General features: G+C 39.6%; 1 protein-coding gene across 2 annotated transcripts in view; it reads left to right on the top strand.

Annotated features, from left to right (window-relative positions):
* Positions 1–12,999, top strand: part of LOC150084779 (AP-5 complex subunit mu-1-like) — a 222,972-nt gene extending 209,973 nt beyond the window's left edge. For both annotated transcript variants that reach the window (XM_090375538.1, XM_090375539.1), the window contains one exon: positions 12,888–12,999. In XM_090375538.1, coding sequence (XP_090231664.1) covers positions 12,888–12,961 — 74 coding nt within the window. In that variant the 3' untranslated portion in view covers positions 12,962–12,999. The remainder of the gene's footprint in view (positions 1–12,887) is intronic.
* Positions 13,000–20,903: the final 7,904 nt, after the last annotated feature.

The following is a 20,903-nucleotide window of genomic DNA, read 5'->3' as shown; positions in this document are numbered from 1 at the left end:
GGGGGTGCACTGTAGCATCTGTGTGCCCCTACATTTGAGGTATGCCTTGAGTTTGGCCTTGTTCCTCTCAGAAGCAAGGTGAACATTGCACAGGATGATTTCAAGCTTTGTCCAGATACCAACAATCTCGCCCCGAAGGGTTGAGGTGATGCGGCTGGAAGACTCTTTTAGTTTATTTTCTAGTTCGACTCGCAGGACCAATACCTGCTTATTGACAGTGCACTCGAGAAGGGCTGGGTCGATGTTAATCGACTCTTGCTGTTTTGTTGCCTTTTTGAGGTTGTGTAGTGTTGGGCCCTGGGACTCTTTGAGCTCACTTTGTGAGTGGGTTTCCCTGTCCGATTGGGGAACTGCCAGTTTTTTATTTCTTTTTGGATACCGGTGTCAGCCAGACATCCTCAGAATTATCCAGGACTTCAGTGTCAGGTTGGTCACTTTTTGTGCTATCAGTGATTTTCAGAGTGCTCAATGGCCATTCAGTGATGTCACAACTCAATTCAGTAGGATTTGTGCTGGGTGTATCCATATTTTCAGATTGGGTGGAAATTTCAATTTATCGAGAATGTTCGGATAATTGAGATTATTGCTGCACAGTTAGATAGAGATAGAGAAATAGCAAAGTTGGTGCCAACCACAGTTTTTTGGCTAAATTTGAAGCCAGTGACCTATCAGACCTGGAAAAATACAGGAACGAAAATACAAGCTGTCCATGGTAAGTCTATGGCGCAGGATCACGGAAATTATGATTGCACCGAAAATTGTTCTCTAACACAGTTTGAAGATATTGGGACATGTCACAGTCCACGGTGTCACAGGCGGGAGCACCCTCCCCAGTCAAGTGCAGGATCCAATCGTGTTGGCCAGGAATATTTGGCCACCCTCCGTATTTGTCTGCTGACGAGGCTAGTGGGAACCAGATGTCTTCAAAGTCACTAAGTGGATTTTCTTATTTATTGATTTGAAATTATTGTTTTTCTAAAACTTTTGATTTAAATTTAGTAGTATAGCATTATTTTGTGATTTTCTGATTAATCTGGTGTATTTATTCTTTACTCGGCCCTGAAATTGCATAAAAGTATCAGTAAGGGTATCAAATCCACGTGTTACAAGTTGCAGCTCAGCTGAACGAGAAGTTTTTTAGCCATATTTAGCCGCTTTATTGACCAATTGATACATCAAATTATTTTCTATAAGTAGCTTATAGACCTAGTCAGGATCGTTAGTTTATTCTGAATTTAGACAGCGAGATTTGGAAGTTAATTAATACTTAAGTGTCCGTAGATTTACCGTTCGTAACTTGCCGCCATTGTTATACGATACATTATATCCTGAACTAGATAGCATTAGTATAGTATATAATATAATATTCTCAATTAATCAGCAAAATCTATTAATTTTGATAAACTTCTTTGTCAATTAAATTGTACTTTTAACTAAATACATATAATGACTTAGATTACAAATGTAACATAATTAATTAATACATAACTTGATACGGAAGTTATATAAACAGAACTTGTAGATAATACTCGATACTGAAAAATATATATAGCGTTATAACTGTGTTGGGATACAAATTTAGGGTTATAATTTTGTACTGAAATCGAAATTTTATTGAAATTAAATCAAAATCAAGACAAGAGCAGCAAAGCAAAAGGCTCAAGCTAATGGGAGGGCTCTGGCTCATAGGAGAACTGAGTGGGGGGGGCAGTTTCCCTCTGAATCACAGCCTTTTAAAATGCTCTGCATGCATGATCTTTGTGGAGCAATCGGGTACGGACATGATATTGCCATGGGGGATGTCTTTGTGTGTGTGCGCGATGCAAGCAGTGTAACGAAATCAGGCGACAACTCAGCGTTGTTATGGACCTATATGACAGTTGAAGGACAGGGTGGATGCCCTCGATGGATCTAAATTGAGGGGGCCCATCAAGCTCTCAGCTGCCCACATCAATGCCAGAGCTTGCACTTGGTCATCACTCAACACAGCGGCAACCCCCAAGGCAGAATGCGCAGGAACTAGTAGTTGTTGGTGACTCTATTGTCAGGAAAATGGGGAACATGCTTTGTAAAAAGGATAGGTCGAACAGGACCAGGGTATGTCTGCCAGGGGCAAAGGTTGATGACATTGTAGAGCGGATATCATCTTTTAAGGGCACAAAAGGTGATCAAGTTGTACACGTTGGCACTAATGATATTAAGAGTAGGAGACCGGAAGAATTACTTAACAAGTACAGGTCACTATTGAAAAAAAGCCGTCAATTAGGGTTGAATTTGAAAGTGTCTGCAATTCTGCCCAGACACGATAGGAGGGAGTATATGATGAGAGCCTTGTCGATCAATTCAGCCCTGGAAAGATTGTGCAAGGCTCAAGGGGTAGAATTTTTTTCAGCCTGGTCTGTACTTATTAACAGGAGAGACTGCTTCTACAGGGATGGGATGCACTTAAATAGAAAGGGTGCAAGAATATTTGCTGATGCTATCGAGGCAGTGTTAGGTGGGTCGGAAAACTGCTAGCTTGGGGGATACAAGGGCTAATAGATTAACAGTAGCCACTGGCAGAGGTGAAAGTGATTCTTGCACTGCTTCTATTGGAATGAGCAGCAGCCTGGAAAATAAGATGCAGGATATTTCAGAGACTGCTGGGAGTCATTGCGGTACAGGTAAACACATGGGTTGTGTTAGGGTAGCTAAGAATAGGAACAGGTGCATGTATACTTGCATGTACACCAATGCTAGGAGTTTGGTAAAAAAATTTGATGAATTTGAGGTATTGCTCAAAGCATCAAAGGCGAATATTGTTGGGATACCAAAGACGTGGTGTCATACAGATATACGGAATGCAGAACTGGAATTTGGGGAGTACAACATCTACAGAAGGGATAGACAGGATAGGAAGGGAGGAGGAGTTCTGCTATTAGTTAAGAAACACATAAAATCCAAGGAAGTGAAGCCAGTCGACATCGCTGGGCAGTGCAGTGTCGAGTCAGTTTGGTGTGTCATAAGCATTGGGAGATAAAAATTGAGAGTAGGAGTGTGCTATAGGCCTAATAACTCTGATGAGTATAATAAGAAACTGTACAGGGAAATAGAGTGGGCCAGTAAATTAGAGTGTCTTATAATGGGGTATTTTAATTTCCCAGATATTGACTGGAATTTGTAGATTGGTCACTCACACACTAGCAAGGCTTTTGTGGATTTATTGGATGATTGTTTTCTACAACAGCTTGTTCAACAGTGATATAACTTCCTGTAACATCTCCTTAAGTAGCAGGCTCACGGTACCTCCACACGTGGTATTTCTCCACGTGGTTCAATCGGCACATGGTCAGAACTGGAAGCGGAAATGTCTCGGGAACGTGGCAAAGAAAATCGTTCATCCGACCTTAATATAATTGCTTCAAAGATAGGATTAATACGTATACCTCTATCTCTGTTTATTGTATTCCTACTGGATGAACTAATCCGTAAACCCTCGAGCCATTTACGCTCCCAGTATCCATGTGCACGATCCAAAATAATAGCGTCCTCCGGGGAGATTTGATGCTGCTTCTCCCAAAAATGTTCGGCCACAGCAGACTTGTTGTATTCAGCGGTTCTTATGGCATTTAAATGTTCCCCCAGACGATCCCTGAGCCGTCGTTTTGTTTCCCCCACATAACACTCCCCACAATCCGGGCATTCTATTCTATAAACCACTCCACTACTAAGATCTTTTGGTACGCGGTCTTTGACCTGAGACACAGCTGTGCACAGCCTCCGCCCAGGAAGCTGTACACAGCGTGTCCCATAACCCCGTAAAATTCTTGCTAGATGTTCAGTAAGGCCTGGATAGTAGGGGATGTATGCGGTGGCTACCGGAACGAACGACTCCCTACGTTCGGACACTCCTCTACTATATCTATCCAGGATCCTCTGGGGGTATCCGCACTTTCTAAGTTCTGCCGTGACACGATTAATTTCTTTTTCTTTATCCTCAGAAGTGGTACAGTGTGATCTTACTCTGTCAAATAAAGCTTTTGCAACACTATTCTTATATTGTCCAGCTTGTGCTGAATTGAAATGGGTGTATTGACCTCTACACATGGGTTTTTTAAAAACTGACGTCTTAAGTCTAAAACCCACCCTGGAGATCAATACATCTAAAAATGACAGGGTACCACCCGTTTCCACCTCTGAGGTAAATTGTATAAATTGGGAGAAGCTATTAAGCCAGCAAACGGCATCATCCTCCCTCCCCTTCTGGACCAGGGCAAAGGTATCATCAACATATCTTCTCCAATTCCTAATAGGAAACGAACACCCACTAAAAACCCTACTTTCCAACTCCTCCATGGCCAGATTGGCCACGATGGCACTAATGGGTGAACCCATGGCAGTACCGCGAACCTGCTTATACATAGTTCCTTGAAACAACATGGTAGTACTAGCTAGACATAATTCTACCCCGGTGCAAATGTCTTCTACACCGAGAAGTGATCAAAAGAGATCATGCTCTCATCATCATTTATAGTCATGTAAATAAAGACGTTATATCTTTATTTACATGTATTCCTATTAGTCATGCAGTATATTGTGTAAAAATGGCATTGACCAGGGATGCCTCCCTTGGTAATAGATCACTTCTCGGTGTGGAAGACATTTGCACCGGGGTAGAATTATGTCTAGCTAGTACTACCATGTTGTTTCAAGGAACTATGTATAAGCAGGTTCGCGGTACTGCCATGGGTTCACCCATTAGTGCCATCGTGGCCAATCTGGCCATGGAGGAGTTGGAAAGTAGGGTTTTTAGTGGGTGTTCGTTTCCTATTAGGAATTGGAGAAGATATGTTGATGATACCTTTGCCCTGGTCCAGAAGGGGAGGGAGGATGATGCCGTTTGCTGGCTTAATAGCTTCTCCCAATTTATACAATTTACCTCAGAGGTGGAAACGGGTGGTACCCTGTCATTTTTGGATGTATTGATCTCTAGGGTGGGTTTTAGACTTAAGACGTCAGTTTTTAAAAAACCCATGTGTAGAGGTCAATACACCCATTTCAATTCAGCACAAGCTGGACAATATAAGAATAGTGTTGCAAAAGCTTTATTTGACAGAGTAAGATCACACTGTACCACTTCTGAGGATAAAGAAAAAGAAATTAATCGTGTCACGGCAGAACTTAGAAAGTGCGGATACCCCCAGAGGATCCTGGATAGATATAGTAGAGGAGTGTCCGAACGTAGGGAGTCGTTCGTTCCGGTAGCCACCGCATACATCCCCTACTATCCGGGCCTTACTGAACATCTAGCAAGAATTTTACGGGGTTATGGGACACGCTGTGTACAGCTTCCTGGGCGGAGGCTGTGCACAGCTGTGTCTCAGGTCAAAGACCGCGTACCAAAAGATCTTAGTAGTGGAGTGGTTTATAGAATAGAATGCCCGGATTGTGGGGAGTGTTATGTGGGGGAAACAAAACGACGGCTCAGGGATCGTCTGGGGGAACATTTAAATGCCATAAGAACCGCTGAATACAACAAGTCTGCTGTGGCCGAACATTTTTGGGAGAAGCAGCATCAAATCTCCCCGGAGGACGCTATTATTTTGGATCGTGCACATGGATACTGGGAGCGTAAATGGCTCGAGGGTTTACGGATTAGTTCATCCAGTAGGAATACAATAAACAGAGATAGAGGTATATGTATTAATCCTATCTTTGAAGCAATTATATTAAGGTCGGATGAACGATTTTCTTTGCCACGTTCCCGAGACATTTCCGCTTCCAGTTCTGACCATGTGCCGATTGAACCACGTGGAGAAATACCATGTGTGGAGGTACCGTGAGCCTGCTACTTAAGGAGATGTTGCAGGAAGTTATATCACTGTTGAAGAAGGGAGCTGATGCTCCCGAAAGCTTCAGATTTTTTAGCGCTTTTAATGTTTTATATTTTAGCAAATTTTATTGTAAATGATCTTTTTTATTACAGTTTTTAGCATTCCGTAATAGTTTATTGTAAATATATATATATTTTTTTTTTTTTTTTGTAAAGACTGTAGTCATATTAAAATTTTAAATTTTATTCAATGGTCGGAGTATGAATTTATATATTCTTAGACATGAGTTTTCCCAACCTCAGAGGCCTCTTTCAGGATAAGCTTGCTTTCTTGCATCATATGCCTCTACTAATGCTAATGCTAATTTCCATGTCAGCAACATTGTGACCTGTCTGACAACAAAGGGAACAGGTAAAAATGCTTGTATTCTGCAAAAGAAACCCCAGAAGAAATAGATAGCTGGGTGGGTAAAGTGCCTGCCTGGCAACCCAAAAGGTCGTGGGTTTGTTTCCTGCCTCGGGCTTGGATCAAAGTACTGCAAAAACCTTGGGAGGTGCATTATGGCCACAGAAGCCTATGCGCCAACAACGACCAAAAAAAAAAAAAAAAAAAAAAAAAGAAATAGAAACAATCTCACCTAGAGTGTGCACTATCGTTTCTTTATCACTAGATACACTTTTCTTGAACTAAAAAGCATTTAGTACACATATTTTTTAAGGCCCCGGGTGCCAAGCGTTTCCGTGGCCAAGTGATTCTCGTGCGATTGAAAAGCATTTTTCTCTAAGCGACTAGGTTCTCTTTTGTTTTCTCCCTTGCTTATTGAACTTTTTCGTTAAGTAGCCCTTTTTCTTTAAAGCACTAAGAAGAGAGCCCAGAAGAAGGAAAGAACCTTTTTCTTTGATTTAATTTGTCTTACTAATTGTACTAACCTATACACTTGGCCACAAGCGGCACTGCTCCTGCCTCCCTGTGGCGGGGCCTGTAATCTGGGTGGTAAAAATATACCCCCAGGGCCAAAAGGAGCTAACATGGATACGAGTAATTATCCACATTTAAAGCCATCAAGCTCAAGGTCAGAAATTCCTGACAACGACCGTGACACCAACCAAAAGGCTTAGAAGGGAACCTGAATGCCATGATGAATCACCAAATTTCTTGGTGATTCATTCCTTATCCTCCCAACCTGTAGGCAAATTGTCACCATTCTTGATTCAAAAATATTTGGAATCAATTACTAGATCACCAAAAATGGTGAAAAGACTACAATCCGGAGATCTCCTCATTGAAACTGCCACCGCTAAACATTCTGAGCGGCTTTTAAACACAACCTAATTTTGTCGGCTCACAGTATCAATTACTCCACACAGAACCTTAAAACCTTAAATTCATCAAAGGGTGTAATCAATGAGTGGGACCTAATTACAGTCTCCGAAGAAGCTACTTCAGAACTAAGTAGTCAAAAAGTTACAAATGTGAAACGGATTATGACTAAAAAAGATGGAAATCTCACTCCAACTAGATCGATCATTTTAACATTCAGTACGCCAGACTTACCATCCTCAATTAAAGCTGGCTATTTGAATTGTCGTATTAGACCATTTATCCCGAATCCCGTTCGCTGCTTCAAATGCCAGAAATACGGGCATTCGCAGCAGGCATGTAGAGGTGAGGCCATATATCCCATCTGTGGCTCTAAAGATCACACTCAAGCAGATTGCTCTGTCAAAACCCCTGTTTGTCCAAATTGCAAAGAAAGCCACCCAGCTTTTTCTAAAACATGTGAGCTATGGATTACAGGAAAGAAAATTCAGAAGTACAAAATAGAAAATGAAGTCACCTTTCCTGAGGCACGTCGACAAGTTATGTCGACATGCCTAGTAGTCGTTCCTATGCAGCTCGCACTTGGAACTTTGTTTCTACTGCAGCTCAAACAGATGTATCAGTTCCACCTAACACCTCTCTAGCGAACTGGCTCAAATCTACGCTTTCAACCTCAAAGAAAGATAAACCTCCAAAAAGAACTAGCGAAGCCACAAATACTCCAATCAGCATTCCTACTCATACCCCATTAGTCCCAGTTGGAAAAGAACAATTAAAATCTGAATCAGTCTCTAAAAAAACGGAATCTCCCTCCAAAAGCATGGATGTAGATGAGTTGCTAGACAATGAGGAACCTATTCTAGAACTCCATGCAGATGACACCATGGGTACTGGACGCCCCACATTCTCAAAAAAGGACCGGAAAAAATATCCCACGCACAAAAAACAGTCAGAAGAATCACCCTCAGGTAAACCTAAATAATAAATAAGATCATACAATGGAATTGCAGAGGACTAAGCACTCATTCTGATGACTTAAGAGATTTAATAGCTCAATTTAATCCCATAGGTGTATGCTTACAGGAAACATTCTTGTCACCCCAAGTTTTGCCAAAATTTTCAAGTTATACCATTTACAGACGAGATAGGAACTCGGTATCACCTGCACATGGAGGAGTTGCTATTCTTGTTAACGCTAACATACCATCCAAGCCGATCCAATTGAGAACTACCCTAGAAGCTGTGGCAGCTCGCCTTGCAGTTGGTACATCATTTACCATTGTTTCCATTTATATTCCACCATCTGCCCCACTTCTTCTTTCAGAACTTGACAACCTCATTGCACAACTCCCAACTCCAATTAGTCTTTTTGGTGACCTTAATGGACACCATCCATTGTGGGGATCGGCCATAATGGATATAAGAGGCAAATTGATGGAGGAATTCATGCATAATAATGATCTTAATTTATTAAATTCTGGATCTCCTACCTACATCCACTTAGCAACCGGATCTGCTTCCACAATAGAGTTGTCAATTTGTTCACCATCCATATTTCCAATCATGACATGGTCAGTATTAACCGATCCCTTCAACAGTGATCACTTTCCAATTATTTGCTCACTACAAACAGGGGTAACTTCAAATCCTGACCAACGATCCACTTGGCAGTTTAAAAAGGCAAACTGGGGTGGCTATTCTGCCCAGATACGCTTAGACAGATTTTATGTTCAAAGACAACATATTGATGATGTCAACACTTACATAACCAATCAGATTCTGACTGCAGCTAAGGCCTCCATTCCAAAATCCACGCCATATTGAAAACACAGAAATCACTGGTGGAATACAGATTGTTTAATTGCCAAACAGGAAAAAAACCGCGCCTGGAATCATTTCCGCAAGTATCCCATCACTAGTAACCTAATTGCTTTTAAAAGACTAAAAGCAAAAGCTAGATAAGTTAGGCGGAAAGCAAAACAGGATTCATGGATTGCTTTTGCCTCAACCATTACCAAAGACATGGACACACAAGTCATCTGGAAAAGAATACAGGCACTAAATGGCAAATTTGCTCGGCTACCCTCTCCGATACTTCATTGGAAAGGGAAAGACATTTCTACTCCCGAAGAAGTTGCAAATGCATTAGCAGAATCATTTGCAAAAATATCAGCTTCTGCCACCTATGCCTCCACCTTCCAGAATATCAAAGCAGGTGCAGAACGGTATAAAATTAACTTCTCCACGTGCCGTTCATTCCCGTACAACCAACCGTTTACGTTAATAGAACTTCAAGAATCATTAAACAGATCTTCCAATAGTGCTGCAGGTCCAGATGGAGTTCATTACATTATGTTAAAGCATTTACTTGGAGAAGACTTGAGAACCCTATTAATTTTTTACAATCGGATCTACTCTGAAAATGCCTATCCATGTTCATAGCGCCATTCGTTCATTATCGCCTTACCAAAACCAGGAAAAAATCTTTCCTGTGTTGAAAACTACAGGCCAATATCTCTTACGAGCTACATGGGAAAAATTTTCGAAAGAATGGTTCATACTAGGCTCACTTACATCCCGGAGTCAGAGAATCTCCTTCCAGATCACTAGTATGGTTTTCGAAAAAATAGATCAACCCTAGATGTGCTCATTAAAGCCGAGTCTCATATCCAAAATGCCTTTGTCATAAAACAACATCTAGTCATGGTCAATATAGATCTTGAAAAGGCATTTGACACTACATGGCGGCATGGTATTATTATGGACCTTTACCATCTGGGGCTTAGGGGTCATTTGCTAGAAATAATTCAGAATTTCCTGCAATTGCGCTCTTTTCAAGTCTGATACAAAAACGTCCTCTCTACATCTCACATTAAGGAAGAGGGAGTCCCGCAGGGATCAATACTCAGTCCAACACTGTTTTCAATCCGAGTTTGCAGCATGACACGAGATATCCCAAAAACTGTTCAAACTTATATGTATGTAAATGATCTTACCATTTCCTGTCAATCTCAAAGTATGAATACCATTGAACGGCAGCTACAACTTGCCATAACCAAAATAGAATCCTGACTTCGTGGAACGGTTACAGACTGTCAGAAAAGAAATGCACTGTCACTCACTTTTGCAAGAAGCGAGCTCTCCATCCTGAACCTGAATTACAAATAAACAATACTCCAATCCTGCTCGTTAATACCGTTAAATTTCTTGGACTACTATTAGACTGCAAACTAAATTTCCAAGCTCACATCACTTATTTGAGAACTACTTGTTTAAAGCATTTGGATATACTTCGTTCGGTATCATCTATGTCATGGGGAGCTGATCGGTGTACTTTGCTGCATCTTTATAGAAGTTTAATCCGTTCACGGCTAGATTATGGTTGTCCAGTGTATGACTCTGCCAGGAGCACTACTTTAAAATGGCTAAATATGATCCATCACAGTGCTCTGAGGACTGCACTGGGAGCTTTCAGGACTTCTCCGATCCAAAGTCTATATATTGAAGCACATGATCCTCCATTACACCTGCGTAGAAAAACACTACTGCTTCACTACGCTGCTAAGATGCAGAGTCTACCATCGCACCCAAGTTGGGAGTATCTCTATAATACTCATTGGGATGTCTTCTATGAGAGCAAACCAAATCAAAATAGACCCACCTCTCTCAGGATCAAAGAGCTTGTTCAGACTTGGAATGTCGATTTAAATGAAATCTTCCAAGACACAACTACACCTGTTGCTCCTTGGACATATGTGTCTGTCTCTCAAGATACATACTTCCTCCAGTGGGGGAAAAATATACCTTCCTGCAATATCAGACAGTTACATTCAGCTCATGCTACGAACAACCATGCCTGTAAAATTTATACGGATGGTTCAAAAACTGAGAGTATGGTAGGTTCTGCGGCAGTTTTTCCTTTATGTACAATTTGAGCCACACTACCGCTTGCTTGCAGCGTCTTCACAGCTGAATTATATGCCATTAAGTTAGCGATTAGTAAGATAATTGAGCTTTCCATCTCATCTGCCATAATTTACACAGATTCTCTTAGTGCTGTCTCTGCCATAAGGAAGAATTCCTCCATTTCTCACCCTACATTGAAACAGATTCATTCCCAGCTATTTGTTTGCAGTGTGTCCAATCAGTCAATCAGTTTTTGCTGGATCCCTAGCCATTCAGGCATTCCGGGAAATGAAAGTGCCGACTTTGCCGCTAAACATCCTCAACCCGCTCTCTCACAACATCCTCAGGTTCCTTTCTCTGATTTTAAGTCTGTCATATGCAAAGCCTGCTACAATAAATGGTCACAGACCTGGAAAAGTGACCCTAACAATAAACTTTACCAGATAAAAGAAGATCCAAAGCTGTGGCTTTCTGGCTTCCGAAGAAACAGATGAGAGGAAGTGGTACTGGCAAGACTCAGAATTGGACGCACTCGCCATACTCATCTCTTTTTATTATTGGGTGAAAGCCCACCACAGTGCCCATCCTGTCAGACGCAACTTACAGTCTGTCATTTCCTGGTTGATTGTCCCTTACAGTCAAACACTTTTCAGTCTCTCTCTCTAAATTGAATATATCACCTGATTTATCTCACATCTTAGGAAATGAAGCAAATATTGAAGAACTTTTATTATATCTAAAACATATTGGTTTGTACAGAAGCATATAATGTAATTTCTCTAACAATATGCTTCTTGTCAATTAACGATGAAGAGACACAATTTGGCCTTAGTAGCCTTTGTGTCATTAAACCGAACAACAACAACAACACATATTTAATCACTAAAATCCGAAGCTGGAAATAACATGTCCACTCACAACAGCAGCCATATTGGCTTCCACAGTGACGCTGTGGTGGACCGATGCATTGTTACCAGCATAGGATCAATAACATATTGAAATACACTAATTCACCCAGTACAACATAAAATAAAACTCACCACTAAGTTTCTTGTCCTTAAAATCCCTTGTGTGGAAAAATCCAGAAGCTAGCATCAAGTTAAACTAATAAAAACTTTCAAAAATCATGGAGCGATTTGCAGCACATGTTTCCATATTGGCGGTGGCAATCGGTATATGTTTGTGTGTGTATGTGTATCCAAATATAACAGTGTAAGGCAGCAGTTCCCAAACTGTATGCCAGGGCACTGCACCATGGGATATTTTAAATTTTCGAGGGAACAACGATACTCGGCATCTGTCAGACACCACACGAACTACTAGCTGGAGGTAGTTCACAGTTTCAACATTACTTATTAAGTTGCTTGGACCTAACTACTTAATAAATGGAACTGTTAGGTATTTCGTTTGGCCTAGGGGTGCCATGAAAAAATTACTGAGACACTAAGGGTGCCGTGAACTGAGAAAGTTTGGAAACCTCTGGTGTAAGGGTTAAAAAGTAACAAGTCAATTGTAAGATAAAAAAAAATAATAAAATTAAACAATTTTCTTATTTTAAGTTTGTATATGTTTTTGTCAGTTATTAAAAATGAATTTAATTTATAAAAAAAAGTAATATTAAAAATGAAATAAATTTAATAAATACATTGCTTGAAGAATTGTAGTCCCATGTATTGGAGGTTTAAATCCCACACCCCATCAAGCTTGTCAATTGCATGGAAGTTGTTACAGTTCATGCAATTCATGTAAACAGTTAAGGTCAAATCAAGTAAAGGTTAAGACATAGACTAGTAGTTTAATTTAATTTCAGATTAATAGTCACTGATTCTAGGTTTTTTGTTTTTATAGGTTGTGAAGTGCAGACAGATGAATATAAAATTTGGAATTGCTATGGAGATGTTCCATTTGCTATAACAACATAGAAAAAAAATTAACTTTCAAAATAAATAAAATATTATGAAAAAAATAAAAGTTCTCCTGTAGTATTTTTTTAAATGTCTAAAATACTGCACTTAAAGTATTTTATGTTCCTCTTTCATATTATTCTAAAAATATGCAGATGAATATATAAATGTTCATGTAAAATTTTAATTATTTAATAAATAGTGTTTTTTAATTATTATATTTACAAATACTTTGGAGCAATTACCAGCTGGGTTTCTTCAAGGTCTGTCAGCATTAATGTTCTAATGTACAAGGTGTACCTGAAAAGTTTTAGGACTACATTCATAAAAAATTCGAAATCTCAAAGGAAAAAATTTATTACCATTTAATCTTCAAAGTACATCCCTTATAACTTGATACACCTCTTTGTACAGTTGTACAGCGTCTGGGTGGCTCTGTGGAGCCCTGTTTAACTCCCACATCATGCCAGTTTGGATCTCTGACATGCTGCCAAGAGTGCCTCTTCAGATGGGATTTCATGGAGAACAGAAAATAATCAGCAAGTGCCAGATCCAGAAAAGATAAGGGGGAGGATATGAAGCACTGTAATGCCCTTACATGTGAGAAACTGCTTGACAGTGGTTGCATTGTGTGAAGGGGCACTGTCATGAAGGAAGAACCACTCACCTGATTTGGCTGTGTCTGGCTTAACACACCAAATTCTTTTCAATAGTCTGTTCATCACTCCTGTGTAAAATTCAGAGTTTATTGTCTGCCCTTCTGGTACAAATTCTTTGTGCGCAACTCCTTGCCAATCAAAAAACAACAACAACAACAACAACATTTTGGTTTGAGACTTTTGAAACCAGAGTTTCTTCGGCTTTGGTGCATTTTCTCCAATCCATACAGCTTGTCTTTTTGTTTCTAAACACAATCAGCTACATGAATGGTGTGGGTGTATTGTTATTCAAAAATTTACAATTTTTTGTTGTGGCACTTTCCAAACTGGCCACACAATGCTACAGTAAATTCAGTGTGATTTTCTGTTATCAAGTTTCACCCTTCATTTGCACATATTCAGAAGTTTGTTAATCATTCGGTATAAGTATTACTATGTGCTTTTGAAGTGCATTTATTTTATCATGATTTCTGAGTATGAAAAATTTCAAATTTAGAACATTGTGAAAATGTAAAATTTAGCCATTGCTTAGAGAAATCAGCTTCTGAAACATAGAAATGTGTCAGGTTACAGAGAGCATTAGCATTAGTAGAGTCATATGATGTAAGAAAGCAAGCTTATACAGCATTAGCCAAAAAAAAAAAACCAATTCTCATTTCACCCATCTATTCACTCTAAAAATTTGTCCACTTCTTCCTTGAATTTATTTAAGCTGTCAACTTCCACTTCCATTTGTTGGAAGAAACTTCCACCTGGAAGTTTCTTCCAACAAACAACTACCCGCTGGATAAAGGCAAACTTCCACACATCTATTCTATAACTGTCTTTGCTCAATATGAATCTATGCCCCCTCAGGTTCTTAATCTGAGCAAGTGAGCCTGCTCAAACCATTCAAGGACTTATACACCTCAATCAGATCACCTCGCAAATGCCTAGTCTCCAGATGCTGCAAGTTGTAGAACTTAAACCAATCTTCAATAACAGCACCCCTTTATTCCTCTCACCAATCTTGTCGCCCTTCTCTGTACTCATTCTAGTAACTCTACATCCTTCCTAAAATGAGGCCTTCAGACCTGTATGCAATACTCAAGGTGTGGCCTGACCATTGCCTTATACAAAGGGATAAACACCTCCTTGTCTCTGCTAGCAAAATTCCTATATATCATTGACAAAACTCCATAACCTGCTCTGGCAGACCATCTGCACTACTCAGAGAACTTCATATCTGACTGCACAATTACCAACAGGTCTTTTCATTCTCTACCTCCCTGAGTGTAGTACCACACAGTTGGTACGTTTCTTTTATGTTACTGCTACCCATATGCAGTACTTTTCATTTGTCAATGTTAAACTTCAGTTGCCACTTCAGCCCATCTGCCTAATTTTTCTAGATCCTGTTGCAGTAGCATACTGTCTTTACTGTCATTAACAACCCTGCCAAACTTTGCATTAAGCCTGATATACCTTCATCAATATCATTGATAAAAACATAAAACAACAATGGTCCTAGCACCGAACCCTGGGGGACTCCACTAATAACAGTGCAAGTAGAGCAGTCTCTATTTATTACCACTCTGTGCCATCTCCCACTCAAACAGCAACTTGTCCTTAATGCCATATACCAATTTGTACAGCAGTCTTCCATGTGCAATAGTATCAAAAGGTTTCCTAAAATCCAAGTATATGATATCAAAATTACTTTTTGCATCCAGTTCCTTTGTGACCACATCATAGTATCCAATCAAATTGGTCAGACAAGACTTTCCCTTAATCCCATGCTTTTCGTGAAATATTACATCACTCTTGTATAGGTGATCCCATATCACCTCTTTAACCAGTTACTCCATTTTTTTCCCCGGAACAGAAGTTAACAGGACTATAATTATTTGTGTCACCCTTTTCACCCCCTTTGTGAATTGGGGATAAATTTGCACATCTCCAGTCCATGGGTACCTCCCCTGAATCAGAGGATACTCTCATAATTATGGCTAAGGGTTTGCTTACTTCCCTTGCTGCCTCCTTTAATACAACTGGATAGATTCCAGGTGCCTTTTTTTATTTTTTAACTTCAACAATGTCTCCTCCACTTTGCTCTCAGTTATTACAAAATCACTTAGCTCCCTGTTAGAGTTTGATAAACTTCTGGCATCCCCTTCTTGAATAACTCCTCATGTGAATGTAAATGCAAAATAATCATTCAGTTTATCAGCTACTTACTTGAGCAGGATCATCAATAGTCGAACCATCTATGTTAAGTGGACCAATCTGATTCATCCCCTTCTAGAGTTTACATAAGTAAAGAACTCTTTGCTATTTTTCTTTGCATCCTTTGCCAAAGATTTCTCGTAATCAGCCTTCGCCTGCCTAACCGCCTTTGTAACTTGATTACAGACTAGTTTATATCTGCCATTGTCTTCTGTTTCACCTGATAATTTATATACATCCCATGCATTTTTCTTCTCTGCCACAAGCCTCATTAATTCATCTGACATCCATGTAGGCCAGAACCTTGAACAGTATTTCTTAGTTGGTATGACAAGTCTAGTAGCTCTCAAGTACAATGCAAGGAAGCCTAAGGCTTATGCTGCACCAGCAAAAAAAAATTTCTGAGTTACCCTGAGAGAGAGAGAGAGAGAGAGAGAGAGAGAGAGAGAGAGTAGGAAGGAATCACCAAAGAAGAGAAGAATGATAATATCCAGCTCAGGACTCTGGGTGTGCTAAGCTCATACTCACCAGATGTGAGCTCCTGGGGTTATATCTGTATGACACCATGTTTCTAATATCCCAACAATATCTGCCTTTGATATCTTGATCAGCACTTCAAATTCATCAAATTTATTTATTATACTTCTAGCATTGGTGTACATGCAAGTAAACATGCACCTGCTCTTACTCTTAGTTATCGTAACACAGCCCTTGTATATACTTGTTCCATGATGACTTCCAGCAGCTCTTGAAATCCCCAGCAACTTTCTCTCTAGGCTGCTGCTCATTACAGCAGAAGCAGTGCAAAAATCACTTTTGCCTCTGCCTCTGGCTACTGTTAATCTTTTAGTCTGTGAATCCCCCCCCCAAACTAGCAGTTTTCCAACCCACCTAACACTACCTCGAGAGCATCAGTAAATATTCTTGCACCCTTTCTATTTAAGTGTATCCCATCACTGTAGAGGCAGTCTCTCCTGTTAACAAGCACAGACCACGCTGAAAAAAATTCTACCCCGTGAGCCTTGCACAATCTCTCCAGGGCCAAATTGATTGACAAGACTCTCATCATATACTCCCTCCTATCGCGTCTAGGCAGAATTACAGACACTTTCAAATTTAACCCGAACTCGCAACTTTTTTTCAGCATTGACCTGTACTTGTTAAGTAAATCTGCAGATCTCTTACTCTTAAGGTTATTAGTGCCAACGTGTATAACAATGTCACCTTTTGTGCCCTTAAAAGATATCTGCCCTACAACATCATCGACTTTCGCCACTGGCAGACATATCCTAGTCCTGTTCCACCTATCCTTTTTGCATAATATATTCCCTGTCTCCCTGACAATAGAGTCACCAACAATAGCTAGTTCCTGTGGGACCAGTGCATTGTGCCTTGAAGATTGCTGCTGTGTTGCCTGATGCACAGGAGTGAGCTCTGACGTTCAGTTGGGCAGCTGAGAGCTTGATGGGACCCTCATATTAATTTCTTCGAGGGCATCTACCCTACATCTCAAACTCTCAGATGCCCATCAGATCGCTGAGTTGGCACCTAATTTCTTCACAGTCTCTGCACCTAGCGCACGCACACACACACACGCACGCACACACGCACACACGCACACACACACACAAAGACATCCTCCTAGGTTGATCCATCTCCTGTTCTAGAAAGGTCTGCAAACATTTCACACATTTTTTAGACTGATGTGCATTGGAGAATCGCCCCCTTCGGTTCTCCCCGAGCCACAGCACTCCTGTTACTTTGTGCCCGTTGCTTTGCTGCTCTAGTCTGTGTCATGATTCCATTTGAGTATAATTTAATGAACAATGAAATTTAATAAGATTAATAAATTTTACTGATTAATTGATAATACTCTACTAATCTTAACAGATTTCTAATACAATGCTACGTATTTCGCCATCTAGTTTTATGTTAAACGTTACACTCTGAAGTTGGGACATACATATGGTATTCTGTATCGTACAACGGCAAGGGCAATATATAATGGTGTCAAGTTAGGAATGGTAAAATCTACAGATACTAAGTATTAACTTTCAAAATCCCTATCTAAATTCAAAATAAACCATGGAGCTTGACTAGAACTGTAAAGCTATTTATAGAAAATAATTAAGTCTAACAATTAAGTCAATAAAATGACTAAATATAAATAAAAACTTAGCATTCGCTAGAGATGCAAAAATCTTGGCTAACACCTGTCCTTGGCAGTCCATGAGAGGATTCACCTTGTATTACCATATTTAAATTGTATCATAATTTCAAAGAGGTAAGAGAAAATTGAGAAAATGACCGTATTGGCAGACCTTTAACTGCTTGTGTACTCAAAAAAATTGAAATAGCTAGAAACTCAGCATCAGTACTGCTCTGACTGTTGATAAACTTGTAGAAAATTTAAATATTTCACACAGAAGATGTTGTGGAATTTTAAACAGTGATTTGAACATGTGTTAGGTTGCTCAGCACAGGTGCTCTGGAGCTTACAAGTGATAAATGCAATGAGCAGATGACAGTTTACAGTAATCTCATAATGGCATCTGATAATGATCTGTTGTCCTGGAGTCCATCATCATTGGCTATGAAACATGGTGTTTTCTTTACAATCCACAAAAAAAACATGAACCAACTTGAAAATTGTTCCATTCACCACAGTCAAAAGGAAAGTGATGCTAGAATTTTTTTCTTTTTTTAACAGTACAATATGTGTGGTATGAATTCATTCCTCAAGATACTTCTCTGAATAAGGAAAGATATGTACAGGTATTGCACCAGCTATTAAAGACAATTTTTCTGAAACATCTAGAAGCGGCAACAAAAGTTTGAAAGTTATTGCCCGACACCACAGATGCACACTGCTAATTTCCCGAGCCATGCCGAGGGTAAGGCAAATGAGGCTCCTGCCTCACGTGAAAAGCTGAAAGGAGTGCCAAAAGAAAGATTAAATAATAATAATAATTATTATTATTATTATTATTAGCCATATGGTGCAAGGAAGCTCGAAGCGTATGCTGCTCCAGCAAAAAAAAATTCCTGAGTTACCCTAAGAGAGAGAGAGTCAAAAATAGAAAGGAATCATCAAAAAAGGAGAAGAATGATGATATCCAGCTCAGGACCCTGGGTGTGCCAAGCCCATACTCACCAGATGTGAGCCCCCGGGGTTGGGTGCAATTTTTCATTCTTGCCTCAGGTACTAAAATGGCTTGGCACGACCCTGCTAATTTCTCATAATGAAAAAGCTTGCTAAACACAGTACTGTTGTGTTGCTGCATTCCCTTTACTTGCTTGACCACTCCATCATGTGATTTTTTTTCTTTTCCAAAAATTAAATATATATGAGGCCATTGCTTTGACAGTGAACAAGAGGTTATTGATGCAACTCAAGATGCTCTCACCATGTTATGTGGCCGGAACTGCTACCACAATCATATTATTGGTGACAAAAGTGCATTATTGTTCAAGAAGAGTACCTTGAGAGTGGTTTTTAGGTTTATTTATATTTAATATGGAAGTCTGGGAATTTTATGACTGAACCAGGTATATACCATGTATAGTATTTTTATTCAGAGCTATATCAAGACTAAGTTAGTTTCCACCCTTTCAAAGGCTCTGACTTGGAGATGATTGGGGGAACCAATACTGAAAGTTTTTCATGTGAAATACAAATTTTTTAGATTATTTTCTATCAAAAAAAAAAAAAAAAAGATGTGTTGAATGTTATTTTTTTAGGGAAAAAATACTAAAAGTATTTTTTTGATAACTAGTGTATAGATTTCAATGTTGGCATTCGAGGTGAGGGGACATGCTTCATCAGGGCCCTTCAGTTTAGTGGATTGGCTTACTGATGATTACTGCTTTTAAATATTTGATTTATTTAGTATATTGTTGGATTATTTTGTTATAGGTTTTCCCGTAACAGTTTGATTTTTATAATATTAAAGATATCATTTTTTAAAGTTAATTTTCATGGATATTTAGCTAATTTTATAATGGTAATTACGAGATCTGACTTAAACACGTCACAAGGTATTGTGACTCGCACGGAAATAGCCGATGGCGATTTACGTGTGAGTCATGATTTAATCCATTGCGGAACCTGTGGAATGTTTTTCAAGTTTGACCCGGTGACTAATCATAGCTCACCTGGGATTCTTTTCTTTATGATCGATGTAAGGAGTGTACCGATCTTAAATTACAATTTGGTGAATTGATGGAACAATTTGAGTCACTGAAAAAGCGGGTGCTTACCCTTGAGAATAATGCATCTGGGAGCTCGTCGGGGACTCAAGACTCCAGCAATCTACCAAGTGATGCACTCCTGATTTGGGCCTCAAAAAGAAAAACCAAGTGCAAACTACTCTGGTTCAAAGGAATTTTGTTTTATTAAGAGACTCTATTGTCAGGGAAACAGGGAATGTTTTTTGTAATATGGTGGAGTAGAACCAGGGTGTGTCTGCCGGGAGCAACTATTAATGATGTCACCAACAGATTGTAAGATTTTAAGGGGTTAAAGAGAACATTATTATTCATGTGGGAACTAATGACATTAAACATACACGATCTGACAATTTGTTGGAAAAATACAGGACCATGCTGAGGAAATGCCACCAGCTAGACCACAATGTCTGTGTGTCTGCAATTCTACCCAGACATGATAGGAGGGATTATATGTTAAAAGCCTTGTGGATTAAACTCAAGACTTGAAGGACTCTGCAAAGCTTTTGGGGGGAAATTTCTATCAGCTTGGCCCACACTTGTAGGTAGAAGGAATTTGTTTTGTAGAGACGGGATACACTTAAATAAAGGTGGTGCAAAAGTTTTTGCCAGTATTATTGAGGATACCTTAAAGGTTCATGGAAATTGCTAGTAAGGAGGGATGTGGGTAATACTGATATGCGTTTATCTGATAATATTGTTCAAAGTAACTCTTGCACATACCTCAAGAGTTCTCATCTGTTACCCCAACTGAACATATTATCTAGATGTTCTGGGGGCAGAAAAATTTCAAGTGAGCGGGTAGCTAATGCTAGGGAAGAGAGCCTAAAAAAACTTCAAGGATTGTGTTAGGGTTGTTAAATATACAA

Source organism: Mastigoproctus giganteus, chromosome 6 (assembly GCF_048544385.1).
Source record: "Mastigoproctus giganteus isolate SK-2022 chromosome 6, ASM4854438v1, whole genome shotgun sequence".
NCBI classification, from domain to species: domain Eukaryota; kingdom Metazoa; phylum Arthropoda; class Arachnida; order Uropygi; family Thelyphonidae; genus Mastigoproctus; species Mastigoproctus giganteus.
Note: the sequence above shows the minus strand (reverse complement) of the source record. Positions and strands in the feature narration are given on the sequence as shown.